General features: G+C 33.5%; 3 protein-coding genes and 1 long non-coding RNA gene across 4 annotated transcripts; 1 reads left to right on the top strand and 3 right to left on the bottom strand.

The window, feature by feature from the left end:
* Window positions 1-880: 880 nt before the first annotated feature.
* Window positions 881-3112, bottom strand: LOC122302277 (pentatricopeptide repeat-containing protein At3g02490, mitochondrial-like). Its single transcript, XM_043113462.1, has one exon. The coding sequence runs from the start codon at window positions 2943-2945 to the stop codon at window positions 981-983; it is 1965 nt and encodes a 654-aa protein (XP_042969396.1). The 5' UTR covers window positions 2946-3112; the 3' UTR covers window positions 881-980.
* Window positions 3113-4304: 1192 nt separating this feature from the next.
* LOC122302278 (ribosomal RNA-processing protein 7 homolog A) lies at window positions 4305-9816 on the top strand. Its single transcript, XM_043113463.1, has 6 exons — window positions 4305-4492; window positions 6814-6963; window positions 7076-7225; window positions 7825-7922; window positions 8170-8380; window positions 9386-9816. The coding sequence occupies exons 1-6, from the start codon at window positions 4408-4410 to the stop codon at window positions 9469-9471; spliced, it is 780 nt and encodes a 259-aa protein (XP_042969397.1). The 5' UTR covers window positions 4305-4407; the 3' UTR covers window positions 9472-9816.
* A 4857-nt stretch (window positions 9817-14673) lies between these two features.
* On the bottom strand, window positions 14674-16096 carry LOC122302275 (S-adenosylmethionine decarboxylase proenzyme). The gene has a single exon (XM_043113461.1). It carries the CDS (start codon window positions 15950-15952, stop codon window positions 14867-14869), a length of 1086 nt encoding a protein of 361 aa, XP_042969395.1. The 5' UTR covers window positions 15953-16096; the 3' UTR covers window positions 14674-14866.
* An 856-nt stretch (window positions 16097-16952) lies between these two features.
* LOC122302276 lies at window positions 16953-17539 on the bottom strand. Its single transcript, XR_006240427.1, has 2 exons — window positions 17161-17539; window positions 16953-17026 (listed from the first exon to the last, which is right to left on the bottom strand). It is a non-coding gene; the product is annotated as an uncharacterized LOC122302276 (long non-coding RNA).
* Window positions 17540-18816: the final 1277 nt, after the last annotated feature.

Raw genomic sequence — 18816 nt, 5'->3', positions numbered from 1 at the left:
CGCACAACTGCTTTATAAAGCAAGAGGTTTTCTCATTTGTGATTCAACAAAATATTAACTGAAAAATGGCAGCCACAAACAACTAGAAGCCACCATTTGTAATCCAGTTTAAACAACGGAACCACTAACTCCTGTTGCTGATGGTAATCAATAAGAGATCAACGCTATGTTTGATTTCGTAAAATAGAGTCTAGAATGGAATAGCTATTTCATGAAATAGGGTCCTGAGAAAAAGAGGAGCATTGATTTCTTTAAAAATGATAGGAAAGTTACTCCTTGAGCATTGGAGTAACATATTTTTAGATACTCCTATTTTTCACAACTTTATTTATTTATTTATTTTGAAAAAAATATAAGTGCTTGGGTGGCTGGCCAAACACAAACACACGGACCACCCAGGAATGGCATTCTAGCTTTTTTTTCATCGTGGAAACAGATGGAGCCAAAACAGATGGAGCCAAACACAAACACACGGACCACCCAGGAAACAGATGGAGCCAAAAGATCGGCATAGTCGCTCATCTACTCTTCCCTTAATATACCGACTGCATTGTCTCCTTGAGCAAAGGTGGATTTGGGTGCCGCCTCTTTTGTACTAGTTACAATTGCAAAAGGCCTAATTGAAGCTTTAGATACCAGCACATTACATTCCCTAGGCCACTAAGGAAAACTATAAACCTCCTCAATAGTCTCCTCATTTGCTAAGCACTTGACTTGTCATGGTAAGCACAATATTGTATCCATGACACAAATACCACAAAGAGAGAAACCTTGGTAAATCAAACACCATGAATTATATTTTTTATTTTTATCGGTAAAACACCATGAATTTTATTAACCGCTAAAAGGGTTATCATGTCCCAATAGTAAAAAATTCTGATTAGAAGAGAAAAGAAAACAGCATACCAAAATTTCTTGAAGAAATACGATGCTACATTATCCTCACATGAAAAAATCACAAAATACAGCCCAACAAATGCCTAAACAGCCACATTAGCCATAGACGCACCTTTTCTGGACTGAGAGGAACAGAAGAGATTCAAGACATCTGCATGGTTGCGAATGTAACCTGGGCATTTGGAAAGCATATTTTGGGCTTCAGTATGCCTTCCAGACTTGAAGAAGGCTTCAAACATGTGGAGGAACACAGATGTTGCCGGATACCTCTTTGAAGTCATTTGCTTCAGAAAGGCAATCGCATCATCACCAGTTCCCGACTTTGATACAAACTTGATAAACGGATCCACGTAAGGCGGAAACCCTTGATTTTTCATCAAACCCAAAAGATTTAAAGCATCTTTAAACCCACCCTGAACCAGCAACTTATTTATCAACTCTTGATATGTAGTATGCCAAGGTTTTAACTGTTTTACACTGACCAGATCAACCAGATGCTTGCATGCATCTATTGCCCTATTCTTTTGGCAATACGAATTTACCAAAATGTTAAATGCATAACCAGAAGAAGAGACTCCCTCTTTTTCAACCATATTTTGGAAACAATCATAAGCCTTATCAAGGTCGCCAGCTACACAGTGCCCCTCTATGAAAGAAGCCCATGTCCTGTGATCTAGATTGGACCCAGATTTTTCCAAATTCTCCATAAGTTCACTTGCCTCTTCCTTTTTACCAGAACTACTAAGTCTGAACACAATTTTACTCTGTAAATGACGGTTGGCCGCAAACCCACCTTCTTTCATTGCTTTTAGAACCTTATTGCATTCTCTAAATCTACCAACACTGGCTAAAGACTTGAGAACTGCATCAAGCATAGAATTTTTCATCACATTCCCACTTTCAGTAAAGATCATGACAACCCTAGAAAATAGGTGCATATCGAATTGTCTACCAACTGCTACTTTCCTCAATAGGAAGGTACAACAATTCACTGAAGGCTTATGTGCACCAGCCATGGCAAACTCATACAAATCCACCGCATCCTTAATCATTTTTCTTTTACAAAACCGCCCCAAAACCTTAACATATGTCTCATACTCCATTTCATAACCATTGCTTCTCATCTCATCAACAACCTTCCAAAACCTATCGATACAATCTTCCCTCCCCAGCACCCTGGCCATAGCATTATAAGTCTGCTCATTGTGCTTAAACAACCCACTCTCCTCCACCCACCTAAAGAACATCAATGCTTTCATTGATTCCACTCCGACCTTCTGCAATACCATCTTAACCATATCACTCGAGTATATAACACTCAATTCCTGTAATCGCCTCTCCAGATCATCACCCCACACCTCACTCCTAACAATTTTACAGACCCTTAAACAAACCTTCTCCACTGAATTATCCATTGACCCAGATGCATATACATCTCTCAATTTCTCAACATCACTACCGAATCCATCTTTTTCAAACTTCTCCAAGACTTTATTTTGCACGCCCTTCGATATCCCATACCCCCTTTGTTTCATAGCCTCAACCAAATCCCAAAACTCCTTCACAAACCCGTTATTACCAAGAATGCCCAGCATTAAATTAAAAGATTTAGAGCTCAACCTTTCACTCTCACTCTCCAAAACCCAATCGAAAAACCTCTTCGCCGCACCAGGGCTCGATTCGAGCTTCCGTAAAACCCCCAATACCAATTCATGACTAACCACAACCTCGCTCAGCGCCAAATCTTTCTTAATGTCATCGAAACCCTTGTCACTTGCAAAAATATCGGCTAAAACCATGTGATCCGAGTTTTTCTCTTCAAGGGCAGGTTCAGACGAGAAACTACGGAAAATGGGGTTCGTAGGATTTTTGAATTGCGAATCGGAAATGGGTTGTGGAGCTGTGAAGTGGAAGAATGAAGTGAGAGAGTGAAGTGGTGGGAGATTGGGATTGGAGAGCACCTGGAAATGTGAGGATTGAGCGATGCGGAGCTGGGAGCGGAGAAGGTGGTGGGGTCGGAGAAGAAGCAATCGCCATTGGTGTCTCATGTTGTTAGGGGTTAGAGTTTTGGCAATAGAGAGGCCACGATTTGGTATGCGAGAGGAAGACAGGGTGGGTACGCAGATTAGGGTTTAAGGGGGAATTGGGGTTTCCGGAGAGGTGAAAGATTGCGTACGGTTGCAAGTGTACAATGTGTTTTAACAGTTCAGCGGTGCTACATCCACCAAAGATAGCCCGAATTCCCACGGAATGCAACATTTTTTTTTCTTTTTCTTTTTTTTAATTTTCTTAAATATTTTTTTATAAAAAATTCACAATACCATTTAAAAAAATTTACTTAATCACTGAATAAAAAAAAATTAAAAAAAAACAGATGATTTAATGGATTTTTTAGCTCCCAAATTGGAGAGTTTTAGCATTTCTATTAACAGCTACCAATTATATTGTGTCGAGTATAAACGTACTTATTCGTGAGTTTATACCTACAAAGTAATATTATTATAAATTCATCTTATTATTTATTTTCAATTTTTTTCATATTTTTTTATCATTTAAAAATATTTTTTAAAGATATCAATACATTAAAAATTAATTTCTTAATCGTTAATTAAAATTAAAAAATAAACAAATTATTTTTGTAATCGGTCAAGGGAGCGGTCTAATAGAGGCGGCAACCTAGCTTTATTCTTATTATAAAATGATAAATATACAGTAATTTTTGCAATATATTTTATAATTATATTTTTAATTATTTAAAAAATATTATAAATAAAGTGTGATTGAATTGTACCACTACTCTTTATCAAATTGTGCTTAAAAACAATGAATTTAAACTCTAGTAGATTTTGATTTTCAATAGGGTGAAAAAAATGGATAAACTGAAAAATCACTAATGGGTTTGGTTTAGTATCAAGTTTGATTCGGTTCAATACGGTATCGATTTCATTTTTTTTAAATTGATCTCATGTCGATTTTCTTTTTTTTAACATCAAACCAAATCAATTCATATATATATTTTAATTTTTTATATTGTATAAAATATTTTTATATAATTTTTATATTATATATAAAGAAAGTTTATCTTATATGATAAATTATTAATTAATATAATTTTAAAATTTTAAATCATATATTACCATAGATTATAATATATCATTATAGTCTATCATATATAATATATTATATAAGATACCAGAAAAATTAGACCAAAATCAATAAAATCAGAAATATCAATTTAAAAATATTATCGGTGCAATATCAAAATTTTAAATTATAAAGTTCAGTTCTAAATAATATTCAAAACGAATCGAATCAAACCGTACACCCCTACAGGGTAATAATTTATTAAAGTAATTTTTCTTTCTTTTGTTTTCCTTTTTAAAAGAAATTTACAAAAAACAGTACGACCCGATTACTATTATTACAAGAAAAACAATCGCATACGCAGTGGCGCCCTATCTCCTCTCTCTTTCTCAAAGAGACATCTCCATAGTCGCTGGACAGAGAGCCATGGACTCGCAGATGGAACAGAAGAAGAAGAAGAAGCAAAGGACTAAGAAGCTTCAGAGGAGACACGCTGAGCTGCCAGAAAAGGGTTTGTTGCCTTTATGCCCTTATTAATTTACGTTTCGAGTTTGATTATAACTCCGCTCTTCGCCTTGTATTTCCGTTCATTGAAATGGCTTCTGGAGTCTATTTAGTTAGAATTCTTGATTTCCGAAGGTGAATATTTTTGCTTTCACATGGTTCTTTTTCTATTTAGTTAGACTTCTTGATTTCCGAAGCTGGATTTTTTTCTTTTCCACATGGTTCTTTTTCTATTTTATTATATTAATGCAAGGTGCTCTCGGCTGGGCTTGGCAAATTTTGAGCATATCTAAGAAGTGAAGGAAGGTAGGATTGAGATTAGGTAAACCTAACACAATGAAGATGTTTTCATCTTGCAATACGTATTCTTTGGTATGGGAATGTGATTCCGAATGTCAAATATGCTATCCCTATTCACTGTAATTTTGGTAATGTATCTAGTTTTGATTGGATACTATTGCATATAGAGAGATCGATAGCTTCTGACATGCATTTAGATTTTTTTTTTTTTTTAAAGCTTTAGTGCTTCAGTTTAAATGAACTTGACATGGTGATGGAAGCCTCACTCTCACTCACTTGTGTTTGGCGTGATGGGTGATTAGATATAGGGTTACCTCAAGGCAACACAAAGATTCAAGTTGGTTTGTTGGTGAAAATTAAGACTAACTTGGGCTAGCACTTAACTCTCAAAAGAATTGAAGAGAAAATTCTCATTCATTGAATAATATAACATAATTGATGAAATAAAAATGCAAAGCAAACTATAAATAGGAATTCCCCCCCCCCCCCCCCCCCAAAGGGTTGGCACCACATGCCTTCCCATCTCTTCCCTAGATCTAGATCTCACTCTTGCTCCACTCCTTAGTTTTAGGAATCCTAGCTTCAAAGAAACAACATCAAATGCCTAAAATACAGGAAATTAACTAGGAAATAAATTAGGAATTAAAATAGGAAATAACAAAACATATTAAAATTAAATAAATCCCTAAATAAAAGGATCGTGGCCAGCCACCACCATGAATGGCGCCTCCACCCCTATTTTTTAGGAACTTTTCATCTTGTCATCCACCCCTAAAATCAAGGAATTGGCTAACACGTGAAACTCTTCTAGTTGCACTTGTCTTGGATGCCCATCGCCTCACCACCTGAGCCATGCATGCAACCCAATGCAGCCCTCTTAGTCTCGGCACATCTAGCCCTCCTAGTGGCATTGCGAATGGCTCTTCTTGGATCTCCATCACATGGCCGGGAAGATTGCAGTTATCAGCTATTATTTGAGTATCGTTTTTGTAATATTAAGTGTCGACCATCCAAGTTATTACAGAATTTACTGGTGCATCTAGTATGAATTTGGGATGTTTTTATAGATTTAGGCCTAGTGATTCTTAAGCATTTAATTGCTCTTTCATATTTGATATAATCAATTATGGTCGTGACCATCATGAAATTTGATTTCTTGGTTTGTTCATCTTGGGAGGTTAACAGTATTTAGTTTATTAATTTACTACTAAAAAAATGTTTAGTTTATTAATTGGAACTGAGGTTAAGCACGGCTTTTACGTCTATGTAAGACTTAGTCCATGAAACCATGTAGCATGAATCTATTAACTTGGGCATTTCTTTAAGTACGAAATTTCTTCTTTTAAATATGTTATCCAAATGGAGGCTATAGTTATCTTTTCTACTTTTAAATAAACATTAGTTATAGCACTGAAAGAGGGAGGAAAAACAACAAGAGTGGCCAAAGGCAAGAGCTGACTAATGTGTGCCAGTACTAAGCAAGTTTATACCACTTTGGTGTGTCAACATTAGATCATAAATAGATCATTTTCTCAATGGGTTATTGCCACCTAGAACTATATGATTTTGCATTTTCTCCATCCTTGGGTACTCAGTAGATATAACGGTTGTAGAGATGCTCGTGAATTATTAATGCCTTCGCTTGCAGTGTCTTACTTTATTTTTATTCCTTGAGTGTGATCTTTTCTCGTTAACAGAGATCATTACTCTCCAGTTCTTACTCGAGTCCTAAAAGCAAAATGCCTTAAAGCTGTATAGTCGACATTCGTACTATTATTGTGACTGTTCATCATCATTAACTTGATTCTTTGTTCATTAGATGATGGAGTAGCAAATGGAAGGAATTTTCAAACCGAAGGAAAGAGAAACAGTTCAAAAGGGCACAGAGAGACTGACTTTGAAAGAGAGATAAAAACTTGTAAATATGTGTTGTCTTTTGCTTGATTTATGAAAAAAATTGACACTAATATTGCTGTTGCAATCATAGTTTAAATTTCATGAACTTTATTGGTTTCTCCTTTTCCCTAGTGGGTAAGCCAAAGAAAGCTAAGAGAAAGGAAAAGGAGGATCATGGTCCATCAAAAAAATCTAAGAAGTCACTGAAAAAAGGAGAAGCCGATCATGATGAGGTTTGTCATCTCTCTCCTGTGGACGAGGACTGCTCAAAAGCGATGAAAGGTATGGATCATTGAACTGATAACATTTGGTTTTTATGTTTTTGACTGCCCACAATCTAGTGACAATATGTCAGTAATGATATGTCAATAAACAAGCGAAGCCTTTTTTATAGGTAAGTCCAAGAAAGTGAAGATAAAGAGAAAGAGGGATAAGGATTCATCCAAGGAGGTTGAAAAGTCCCAGGAAAAGGCTATAGAAGTTGATCGAGATGATGTTTATCAAATCTCTTCTGGGGACGAGGACTGCACGAAAGGAATGCGAAGTATAAATTACTGAAATTGGAACATTTATCTGTGTGCTTTTGACTTCTCATAATCTAGTGGAAAGAAATACACTACCGAATAAGGATATTTGCCCCTATTTGAGAAAAACAATGTGAAAAAAAATAATTACTCCTGTGGAGAGAGAAAAGGTCAATGTGCCAGATTTAAAATACTGGCAGAAATGTAACAGAAGATTAAACCCCTAAGAATGAAGATTATAATAACAGATTGCCAGCATCTACCTATATCAGATATTAGGGGTATCCACAATAACTGGTTCCACCATTCATTACCATGATGCCAATATGCATGCATGAGAACCTGTACTGTTCAGCATCTTTTGCTTGGCTGCATATCTCCGTCATGAATGTCTCTTGAATAATGTGTAGGACTGTCCTTTAACTTCAGACATGTATATTGACTTTTTGGTCCCTCCTCCCCCCAACCAAAAACACAAGAAAAAATCTTGGAACAGTCTATTGACTGAAGTTAAGACATAGTTTATTTTATTTTGTGGATATTTCTAAGAATAGTTTGCTTCAATTGAAGGGCATGGTTCATGTTATGGTTTTTCTTACTGAAAGCTTCTTAATTGCAGAATGGATTACAGAATACCACCAAAGTAGACCAGGACTGATGATATTGCAGCAAAAAATTGATGAGTTTATAACTTCACATGAGGCACAACTAGAACAGGTAACGTCTGTAGTTCTTACCTTCATCGTGCAAATGCCACATTCAGATTACTCCATTTAGCTACACATCGTGCAGGTGCATGACTAGTCCTGATAAAATTGGTCTTGAGCACTTGCAAAAAATTTGCGGCCATCCTTTTCCCAGATATTATCTAAGAGGCTCACTAGTTTAGTTGTTGTGTTGTGATTATCTTGTTATGTCACCCTTATTAAAAATATATATATATATCATGTTATGTTATATACAGGAAAGGAAAGAAAGAGAAGCCCAAGCTGCTGAAGGGGGTTGGACAGTTGTTGTACATCATAAAGGAAGGAAAAAGACAACAGATGCTGAAAGTGGAACTACTGTGGGCTCAATAGCACAGGCTGCTGTGGAGGATAAGATGGTCAAGAAGAAGCATAAAGAAGTTGGCTTAAATTTCTACCGCTTTCAAAGAAGAGAAGCCCAGAGGAATGGTATGATAAATCTTTTTTGGAAAAAATTATTTTCATTTTATTTTCCTGAAAACCAATTTTTGCATATGTGCTATGACATGTGATTGAGAATTTGATAAACGAAAATAGAATTTAGAAGTCTGTACATTGGCGTCTATAAGTTTATTATGTTTAAGGAATTTTTTCTCACTTCATTTATGGTTATTCTGTTTCGGCTTGTTAGTTTCCTTTTTTTTTTAAAAAAAAAAAAACATAGTGTTTTTAAAAAAATATCTGTGCAACAATTTCTTGTAGGGATCAAGTACAGAAACCATATGGTTAGAGCTTGTAAATTTAATTGTGGTTTCTGATTGGACATCAAATGGATGTCATGTTTCTCTTTGTAAGTGAATTCGAGGGACAAATTTTAGTTGTTTGTGGCAGCCGCATGCCATCTAAGACCTGCAAACTGTGTTTCAATTGTCTTTTAGCCTTTTAGGCCCCAGAGTGTCCTTGTACCAGTTTGTATGTGTGTGATATAGAATATACTGAGTCCAACTTTTACATTTTTTTTTTATAAGTGAGTCCGACTTTTACATTAAGGTTTAATCCCTTCTTAGACCATTCTTGCTTTTCTTGAAGAAGTATCTAAAGGTGGTTTCTGGGAAAATTCACTCTATATACGGACTCAGTACAAACACTCCTTCTGAATATGTCATTGCAAGGCTATGGTTCCTGATTATGCGACTAATTGGTTGTTGCAGGCAAGGGAGGAAGTTATATCACCCACTGAGTGCATTCATACATGTGTGTATATATATATGTATATATATAGGTGTATATACTAATTGGTTGGAGCGTTTATTTTCTTTTTACTTGGCGAAATAACTATGGTCTAGGCCAGTGATGCACATTTTTCATATTAGTTTCTTCTCCATTCCTCAGTTTTCGCAAGAAGTAATGGATGATTCTTGTATAATTAAGCTATAGTTCCCTTTGTTGATTGGGGTGGTGCAGATACTGATGCATGAAGTTGTTTCATTGCAGAGATTATGATGTTGCAGAGCAAGTTTGAGCAGGATAAAAAAAGGATACAACAGTTAAGAGCTTCGAGGAAATTTCGACCTTACTAAACACTGCACGGTTGAAAGAACAGCCAGCCGCCGAACCATTAGAAATTTTGCCCCGAATATCTATTCTATTTTGTGGCCCCTTCTGGAGAAATCAGCTAGCGTGACATGTTGTGATTATTTGATGAGCATACAGTTTCAGTAATCTTTGTCATGCCAGAATTTAATGCCGATCGAACTTTGCAGTTTGAGTTTAAGGAAGTTCGAGGTAACAGGGTTTCATGGCACTAACATGGAATTAGTTTATATTTGCCACTTTGAAAATTGACTCGTTCATAGCACTAGCAATGATTTATTCATCTTTATTTTTGAAGTCAAATTTGAATAAACTTGTCACAATTTCATCTACATTGGTTTATTTATCTTCATAATTTTAAATAACATGAATAGTTGTTATTCATGTTTGAAGATGTCCTTTTCCTTCTTCAAACATTATTTTATTATTTTTTCTCTTTCCTCCCAACTCTCTCTTTTTCTCTCTTTTCTTTTTTCTCCTCTCTTTATTATTTTATTATTATTTGATCAAAAAATACATAATCCAATGTAGAAAATTTTTTTCATATTCAAAATCAATTTTCAAAACATGTAATTTTATATATGAAGATAAAGAAACTATTGTCAATACTCTCACTCGTTAGAAATTTACACCCCGTGTGTAGAATATCGGGTTCTTTAGTTGGACTTCTTTTCTCATTTGTCTTTTAGGCTGGTTTAGTTAACAAAAATCACAACCTCGTCTTATCTTATATAATCATTACAATTTTTTTAAATTTTTATATAAAATATAATAAACAATTCAATTTTTTTAAATTTTAAAAATAAAATTAATATTAAAAAGTTATATTATAATAATATTTTATTTAATTATTAATAAAACATCTTATCTCATCTAAACTATATAACCAAATTAGGCAGGTTTGCATTTAATAAATTTTAAGATCTAAAATGAGTTTGTTTTACAATATTTATTGAGGTTTAGGATCTGTATGACAAAACAATTATTCTCAAGGAATTTTAGATATTTTTTTTCTAAATTTTACTCAAATATAAAATATTTTTATTTCAAATCTAATAATTACAATTTATTTTTCAAATTCTTAAAAAAAACACAAAAAATAATAATATTTTTTCAAAATTTAAAATAAAAATTATATTTAAATAATATTTTAACATTATAATATTTTCATTCCACTTTTTATATTTCATTTTTTAAAATCTAAAAAACATTTTAACTTAAATTATTTTATTACTATTTATACATTTACAAGTAATCACACAACAAGGTCCAAATTAAATCTTCACTTGGCCATTTCTCATAATGATTCCTGAAGGGGATAAAATATTTTGGCCCAGGTAGACTAAACCCAACTTACCAAACGCCCATCACTAGACGATAAAGAAAGAGAGAGGAAACAGAGACAAGGAAAATGAGAGAAGATGAGACAAAAAGTGAAAAAGAGGAAAGGGTGTCAAACATGCAAATAAAAAGGTGACCATGACTGTCACTATAAACAAATATATAGAAAGAGAGGTAAGATAAAATAGGACTTTGACTTCTCCTTTAGCAACTACTTCAACCTTGCAACAGGGGATCCAAAGAAATGACTCACTCCAGCACATTATCTAGAACTTCATTATACAATAAATTCGAGAGATTGTAAAACAAGCATATTATAATAGATTTTTCCTCTCCAAACATCTCGTAGACGTAGATAATATGTCAAACCATATATGTCAATAGACAATGTGTCAATAGAGAAATGTCCCACATCTTTTAACTATTTGCTATCATAGTAATGGACTCTTTATGGTATCTTAGAACCCAGATCGTTCACAACCATCCATGTCAACCACCTATCATGTTTTCAAATTTTGTGACAAAAATTTTCAAAAAACACCATTTGACGTGGAGTACAAAAATCCAACCTCTACCCACAATACCAGAGTGGATACCCCCTCTAGATGAACATTTTTCACTATCTTATGATGTAGCTACCAGAAATAATTACTCCATAATAGCAGCTATCTACAAATCAAGCACTGGTGAAATCATTTTTGCAACTACTCAAAGAATTGATTCTGTCGACCCCAACTTCGGAGAAGCTATGGCTGCCAAGCTAGCCATTAAAGAAGCAATCCATCTTAACAAACATAATTATCAAAGGAGACAGTCAGGTGCTAACCAATGCTATAACATGCCCTTCATCTTCACTAAATTGGTCCATCCACAACATCCTCACTGATATCACATACCCTCTAAAGTCATTTAGAAGTTAGTTAGCACAAAAAATTCTTAGATATTAGAATAGATGGGGGCATCAAATGGTGCAATGAGCCGCTACGAACAATATATTTGGTAGCATACCCCTTATCAAAATACCTCAATATCTACTAGACTTTCACAATGGATTTGAAAATTATTTCATCTCATCTCATCTCATCTTATTATTATAACTTTTTCAAATTCTTACACAAAATATAATAAACAATTTAATTTTTTTAAATTTTAAAATAATAATAATAATATTAAAAAATAATATTTTAATAATATATTATTCAACTTTTATCTTTTATTTAAAACCGTCGCATCTCACTTTATCTCTGAATTCAAACCAACTCTAAACACTTGCATGAATTTATGACCTGTATTCTCTACCTTTATTAATATGATATTAATTTGCCTAGAAAAAAAAAAGAGTATTGAAGCACAAGAAAATAAGATTCCTTTTAGATATTGAGCTGAATTGAGTTAAGCTAAGTTTTTTATGAATAATAATGAGTGGAGTGAGTTATGTGAGACCCATGTAAAATGAGTTTAAATGTGTTTGGATATTAAAATGAGTTTAGTACTATTTATGAAAAATTAAAAAATGTTGTGGGTCTCACATATAAAGATATGTTGAGTTAAGAAAAGTTGTAAGACTATGTGTAAGGAGGTTTTAAGTTAAAATGAGTTTAGTAATTTAAAAATTAGATATGTGGATGTTAGATTTAATTTAAAATTAGATTGAATTGAATTGATTTGAGTTGAATATCGAACCTCCTTGTTTAGTTATAAAAATGAGATGAAAGAAGATGATATGAGATTTTTTAAAAAAAATTGAAAAAATATTATTATAACATAATTTTTTAATGTTAATATTATTTTTAGATTTAAAAAAATTAAATTTTTATTATATTTTATATAAAAATTATAATAATAAAATAAAGTGAAATAAAAATGAAATGTTTTGAATAAACAAACTTACTTTTACAGGAGGTGATTTGAAGTACGAATTTTGTGTAATATTGCACTTGAGGAGTGCTATACAACCTTTCAATATTTCATACTTTATTTTTTTTAATTTTTTAATATTTTTTTTAAATTTATTTTTTTAAAATTAATTTAATTTTTTATTTATTATTTATATATTAAATATTTGATAAAAAATAAAATAATAAAAATTAAAAAATGTGAAGTGTGGATTGTTGTAAAGTTGTGAAGATTTTTTCATTGCAGTTACATCAGTTGAACACGTTCAATGAAAACTATATGAACGGACAATGATTGAGGGGAAGAAAACATATGTAGAAAGTCAAATTGTTTTATGGGAGGTCATGTCGGCCATTTGGACCCGATTGATGATTAAAAATTAAATAATTTCATTTTATATCATTTATTTATTAAAATTTTTTATATAAAATATAAAAAATAATTTAATTTATTTAAATTTTAATATAAAATTAATATTAAAAAATTATATTATAATAATATTTTATTTATTATTATTTAAAACATTTTATATCATGTCAACTGCCTCATCAAACGTGTCATGTACACAATCCTTTTCACCGTGGAGATTGTCTTGAGTGGTGTTGTAGCCACTCATTGATTTTGTGGTTGTGCTTGCTTGGTGTCATTTGTGGCTCTGGTTTGTCCATGTAAATTGTGCCGCAGTCCTCACAGGCATCTTCCTGTGCAGAAAGCGTGAGCATCAAGGCTATGAAAAGTGCTTTAAATGCTTTCCTATTTATTTTCTTGCGTGTGGCATACATCCTTCTTTTTCGTTGAATCATTATTGTACTTTTCAAATCCAGCTCACGCTCGTCGTGCCCTTAGTTCAAGTTCGGCAGCTTGACTCTTTTCCTCCACTTCAAATTTCAAAAGCATTTCATTGGAATCAGGACAAAAGGGCCTAACACTTTTTTCCTAGAAAAGAAAAGGCAAGAGATGCCATGCCTGTTATAAAAACTACAACAACCAAAAAAGAAAAAGGAAAATAATTCATCTGACGTCATCTCATATAAATTTTGGGTAATGATACACTTACCACCTTCTTACTACTATTTTACTACTTGTAGTGTATTTATTTTTTTATCATTTTCTTTTAAGTATTTTTTTAACATCCTTAACCATTAAGAAAAAATTTTAAAAATATATAATTTTAATGATAGTCACTTGCTTAATTATTAAGTAAAAAAATAAAAAATTAAAAAAATAAAAAATTAAAAAATGTGGTAAAAGAGTGGTAAAAGAGTGGTAAGGCTATCATTATTCATAAATTTTCCTTCAAAAAATAAAAGTGTATTAAAATGGAGAGACAAAAAAAAAAGGGAGGCATAAGTCGTGTTTGCCGCAAAGGGTGTGGAAACTGCAAGAGAGACGGATTCCCCGCTTCAACTAACGAGTAACGTGTGCTTTTATGGATGGATCACCTACCAATACATGCGAAACACAGATATCTCGATTCTCGAAGGAGAGTGGGAGACGTGATCTCTTTTCGTTTACATGACATTTAAAAGCTGTATTATTATTGTTGATAGAATATAAAATAAAAATAAAAAAAATTTATTCAATCTTAATTCTCATTATTTATTAAATAATAAATTTATAAATAAAATATAATAAATAATTCTTAATTAAATAGAATTAGAATGATAAATATCATTACTCAAAAAATAAAAAATACATAAGCAACGTAACCGAAAATGTTTGCTTATATTTTGACAAAACTTACGAGATATGTTTAAAAATAGAGATACAAAGCGATTTGCCACCCACCACTGTTGGCGGTCGTAACATCCGAGCAAGAGAGACTATTTGAGAGACAGAGCAGAATAAAAGCTTTGATGACGATTATCAGATGTTACAAATCCGATATCTGGTCGAATTCAAAAAAATAAAGTTGAAAACATTACAATATAATTGCATCAAATATCATATTATAAGACCAAAAACAAGCAAACTTTTATTATTAAGACGCTCATTCAAAGTTTTAGCATCCGGAAATCGACATACATTGCCAATCCAATGACAGAATATGTATGCAGCAACAATACAGAAAAAAAACTCGAGAGACTTAAGTCAGGCAACATAAACCCACAACTTTTATTCGGCTACAACAACTAAAAATAGAACTTATTTATATTCTTCAACTTCGTTGTCCTCGTCCTCGCTCCAACAGCATTTCAGGATCGATCTAGGAGATCCAGTGCTTTCCGCCATGGTAAAGCTATGGTAAATGACAGACCCGCCCAACCCAAGCACTTCATGGCTCCTTTCTCCACAATGGTATCCTTTTAAGTCCAGGTGGATCTTGCTTCCAAGTTCTATTTCGGCATTGTCAGCATGCAGAGCTACAGAGAACTCCATAGGTTGGAAGCAAGCCAAAGCCCTCTCAATTAGCTGGGTCAAATTCACAACTTCATAATCATAGCCGACTGCTTCAAAGCTTGCATAACTGAAACCATCTTCTGGGGTAACGTGGATTGTAGAAATTGCAGCACCTTCGATAGCATTCATGGAGTACCCACACGGATCAAACTCGAAGTCACATATCTCAGATTGAGGAAGGATCTTCTTAATACCAGAATCTTCAGTCATGAGAGCAGCTGAACTTGCATGAGTTTTATAGAAAACTGATGCCCTCTTTCTGTCCAAACCAGTCATGCACATCTCTAGAGTGTAAACAGGGCTTGACCGACCAGCCAACTCTGCCGAAGCCGAGTAAACATGCCATTTTTGAGATTTGTCAGGGCTACCCATCACATATGCCTTGCTGACCAAACCGAGTTTGCCAAAATGACTATCAAGGACAGTTACTTCCTCTGAGAAGCTACGATGTGGAAATGCCTGAGCCCCAGGAAATATAAAACTTCCACGAGTGTATCTCACAGATTTCACAGCAAGGGATAGGGCATCGGCTAGTCTAAGGATGGCCGGGATAGAGAGAAGCAATTTTGTTGTCCCACAAGTTTTGATGATAACTTTGTAAGGGTACACAAAAAGGCTCGATTCAGAAAGGACATAAGAATCAACATCATCGTTCGATAATGAAGCAACAATAGTGCACTGAGCTGGTTCTAGGATCTCGTCCAATTGGGCTTTGGACAAAGATCGGAGGCCCTTGCCCTCGGGGTCAGCAAAGATGCCTGGCTCAGTGAATGATACTTCAAGTCTCTTTTCATAGCCTTCAAATCCAATGGCAGAAACCGGCAAGGCCATCTTGTGTCAAGGGCAAAACAAAAAGAAACCTTCCAAGCAAGGACGAGGGAACAAGTGAAGAAGAAAATAAAACTGACTACAGGTATTTTGCTATATTAAGATCCTAAGGGGGTTATCTCCTGTCGGTAGAGTCAGGATGGTTTGCGCACGCACTGCAAACAAATAATGCAACATACAGTAGAATCAGGAAAGAATCATTTGGGCAAAAAACGAGGAATTATGAACATCAATCAATATGCTACTTACGTTGGAGTAGGCAGCAGATCTGAATTTCTTGATTCCACCAGCAGGACGGATGTCTTCAATGCTGTAACCAAGGGGAGCTTCGTAGAATAAGGACCTACTACTACTAGACTTCTTTTTACCACCTTTGGACTCCATTAGTTCATTCAGTCTTTCCTGAGAAAACCATTCGGAACAGACATTAGCAGCAGCCATATCTGCACAGAGCGGGCTGAACTATTCCAGGAATAATAATATGTAAATGAGATATCCATATCCAATACGATGAAAAACTATACAATTCCAAACAAATAGAAGATAATAGTGTTTGCCGAAAGCTAAAATGTAACTGCAAAAGTAATAACACATTCCGAATATAACAAAAATAACCATTCTTACAAACGTCTCTCAACAATAACTAGAACTCCTTAAATCAATAAACAAACTTCCCCAAAACATAAATTCTAGGGAAAAAACATGATTCAGAAGACCAGGAAAGAAATCTTCCTTTGAAAGAAAGATAGCGCCAAATACAAATGAAATCATGACGAAAAAAAAAAGTCAATAAGAATTGCTTGACAGATTAAAAATCGGATAGAACCCGCAAATGATTTTAATTATAGGCAAAGTTCCATGCTTTCACAGAAACAAAAAAGCCATATGTCAAATTCGCATCCATTACCAAAAATTAACTCAAATCGTATACTAAAGGAAAAAGACAAAAATAATCAATCCTAAACAATATATGACATAGAACAAATCAAGAATGGAATACTTACAATAATATAAAGATTGTAAACAATAGGTATATACTCCTCGGAACCCCTCTTCTTCCGAAATACCGATCAAAACCTAGGTACCAAAGGGAGTCAAATCAATAACAGAACGAAAACACTAAGTCTCGAAGAAACGTACGGCACGAAAATATAAATTAACTATGAAAATCAGATCTAGCCAAAGAAAAGTCTGAGAAAAGCCAAACGAACCAAAGTTTCGGCGCTTTGGAATGAGAACGAAACCCTAGAATTCTGAGGCTAGAAACGAAAGCGGAAGAGAGAGACTGAGAGACGGAAAATTGTTGCGATAGCCTTGAGAGTTTCGATACGATTGGGAAGCGTGGTGAGGGAAATTTAAATAGGGGGATGAGGAGATAGAATTACAGTACCACCCTTCCTTTTGTGCAGTGCACATGGTTTCGGGATTTTCTCGGAAATTTGCGGCCGTTGATAAATTTGAAAACGACGATAGTAACCTTCCTTATTTTACTCGTCTACTATAATTTAGGAAACTTTGAAGTTTGAACGGCTTTTATTTGAGATCTAAATTAGGAGGAAAATAGAGATATATAATCAATAGTGTATGTCACAATATTATATATATATATATATATATATTTATTTAAAAAATTGTTATTATTTCTTTATTATTTTTAATTCTAATAAGACTTCATTTAGATGTTGAATTGAGTTAAATTATTTAAGAAAAGTATTGAATTGAGATTATTGAGTGAGTTTTGTGGGATTCACTTAAAATATATTTAGATATTAAAATGAGTTTATATGTATTTATAGGAAGTTAAAAAAGATTATAGGTCTCAAGTGTAAATAGATGTTAAGTTAAACAAATTGTATGTTCTACGTGTAAATAAGTTGAGTTGAAATGAGTTTAATAATTTGAGAATTATGTATTTAGATGTTAGATTCGGTTTAAATTCTAAACGGGATCTAAGTATTAGAAGATTGATTTTGTAGTTATATTCTTTTACACTCAATATTGGATCAATAATAAAATTATATTTAAAAAGAAAATTATTATATTTTTAGGTATAGGTTAGTCATTTTTTTTTTTAGTTATGATTTTGTTTTGAAATTGTCAATATTCGAAATTTAGGGTTTGATTTTTTTTTTTTTTATCCGTTAAAAAAAACAGAGAGATTCGAAGGTGGAATAAAAGGTCAGATTTGGTAGCTAAAGAAGTGGTGATTGGGTCACGTAAAGAGTGATAGCCACGAAAGGCATCATTCCTACCTTTACCCATATACCCACCAAACTCAATCATCTAATAATTTAAGCAAACGGAGACAAAGGTGAGATTTTCAGAGTTTTTTGAGTGAATATATGTAATTATATAAAAGATGAGTGGGCCTCGTTGAAGATATTAAGATAAGATGCGATTTTAAAGGGCTTTGGATATGTATGGACAGATGTGTGTGAGCTGTTTCTTTGTTGGCTCTTCCTCCCTCTTCTGTTCCTTTCCACGCTTCATTTCCATGGCTGACCTGCCTGCCCATATTTTATTTTTCATAATAATAATAATAATAATAAAAGTTCCTCCACCAGTACCCTAGCTATCAAAGTATAAAGTATATATGATGGTCCCCATACCTTCCTTCCTCCCCTCTTTTTTTAACTTTTCTTCATGCAACTTCCTTTTATTCACACGATTAGCTATAAAAATGCTTTTATTATTTTATGTTGGTGTTGGTTTCTTTGATGCACGGACAGATATAAAAAATAATGCTTTTATTTATATATATTAAAAAAAATGTGGCTTATCTTAATTAGGACTGGAGCTGCCAGCATGTATTGGAATCAGATTCGCATCATCATCATCATCTATATATGCATATCTCATATGTTGTA

Source organism: Carya illinoinensis, chromosome 3, assembly GCF_018687715.1.
Source record: "Carya illinoinensis cultivar Pawnee chromosome 3, C.illinoinensisPawnee_v1, whole genome shotgun sequence".
NCBI classification, from domain to species: Eukaryota; Viridiplantae; Streptophyta; class Magnoliopsida; order Fagales; family Juglandaceae; genus Carya; species Carya illinoinensis.
This window is presented reverse-complemented; position numbering and strand designations above follow the sequence as displayed.

Bases quoted from the DNA above. Each gene is read 5' to 3' on its own strand.
- LOC122302275 (XM_043113461.1), bottom strand. From the start codon at position 15,952: ATGGCCTTGCCGGTTTCTGCCATTGGATTTGAAGGCTATGAAAAGAGA.
- LOC122302277 (XM_043113462.1), bottom strand. From the start codon at position 2,945: ATGAGACACCAATGGCGATTGCTTCTTCTCCGACCCCACCACCTTCTC.
- LOC122302278 (XM_043113463.1), top strand. From the start codon at position 4,408: ATGGACTCGCAGATGGAACAGAAGAAGAAGAAGAAGCAAAGGACTAAG. The intron at 4,493-6,813 runs GTTTGTTGCCTT...CCTTTTCCCTAG, and splicing joins CGCTGAGCTGCCAGAAAAGG to TGGGTAAGCCAAAGAAAGCT. The intron at 8,381-9,385 runs GTATGATAAATC...GTTTCATTGCAG, and splicing joins AAGAGAAGCCCAGAGGAATG to AGATTATGATGTTGCAGAGC.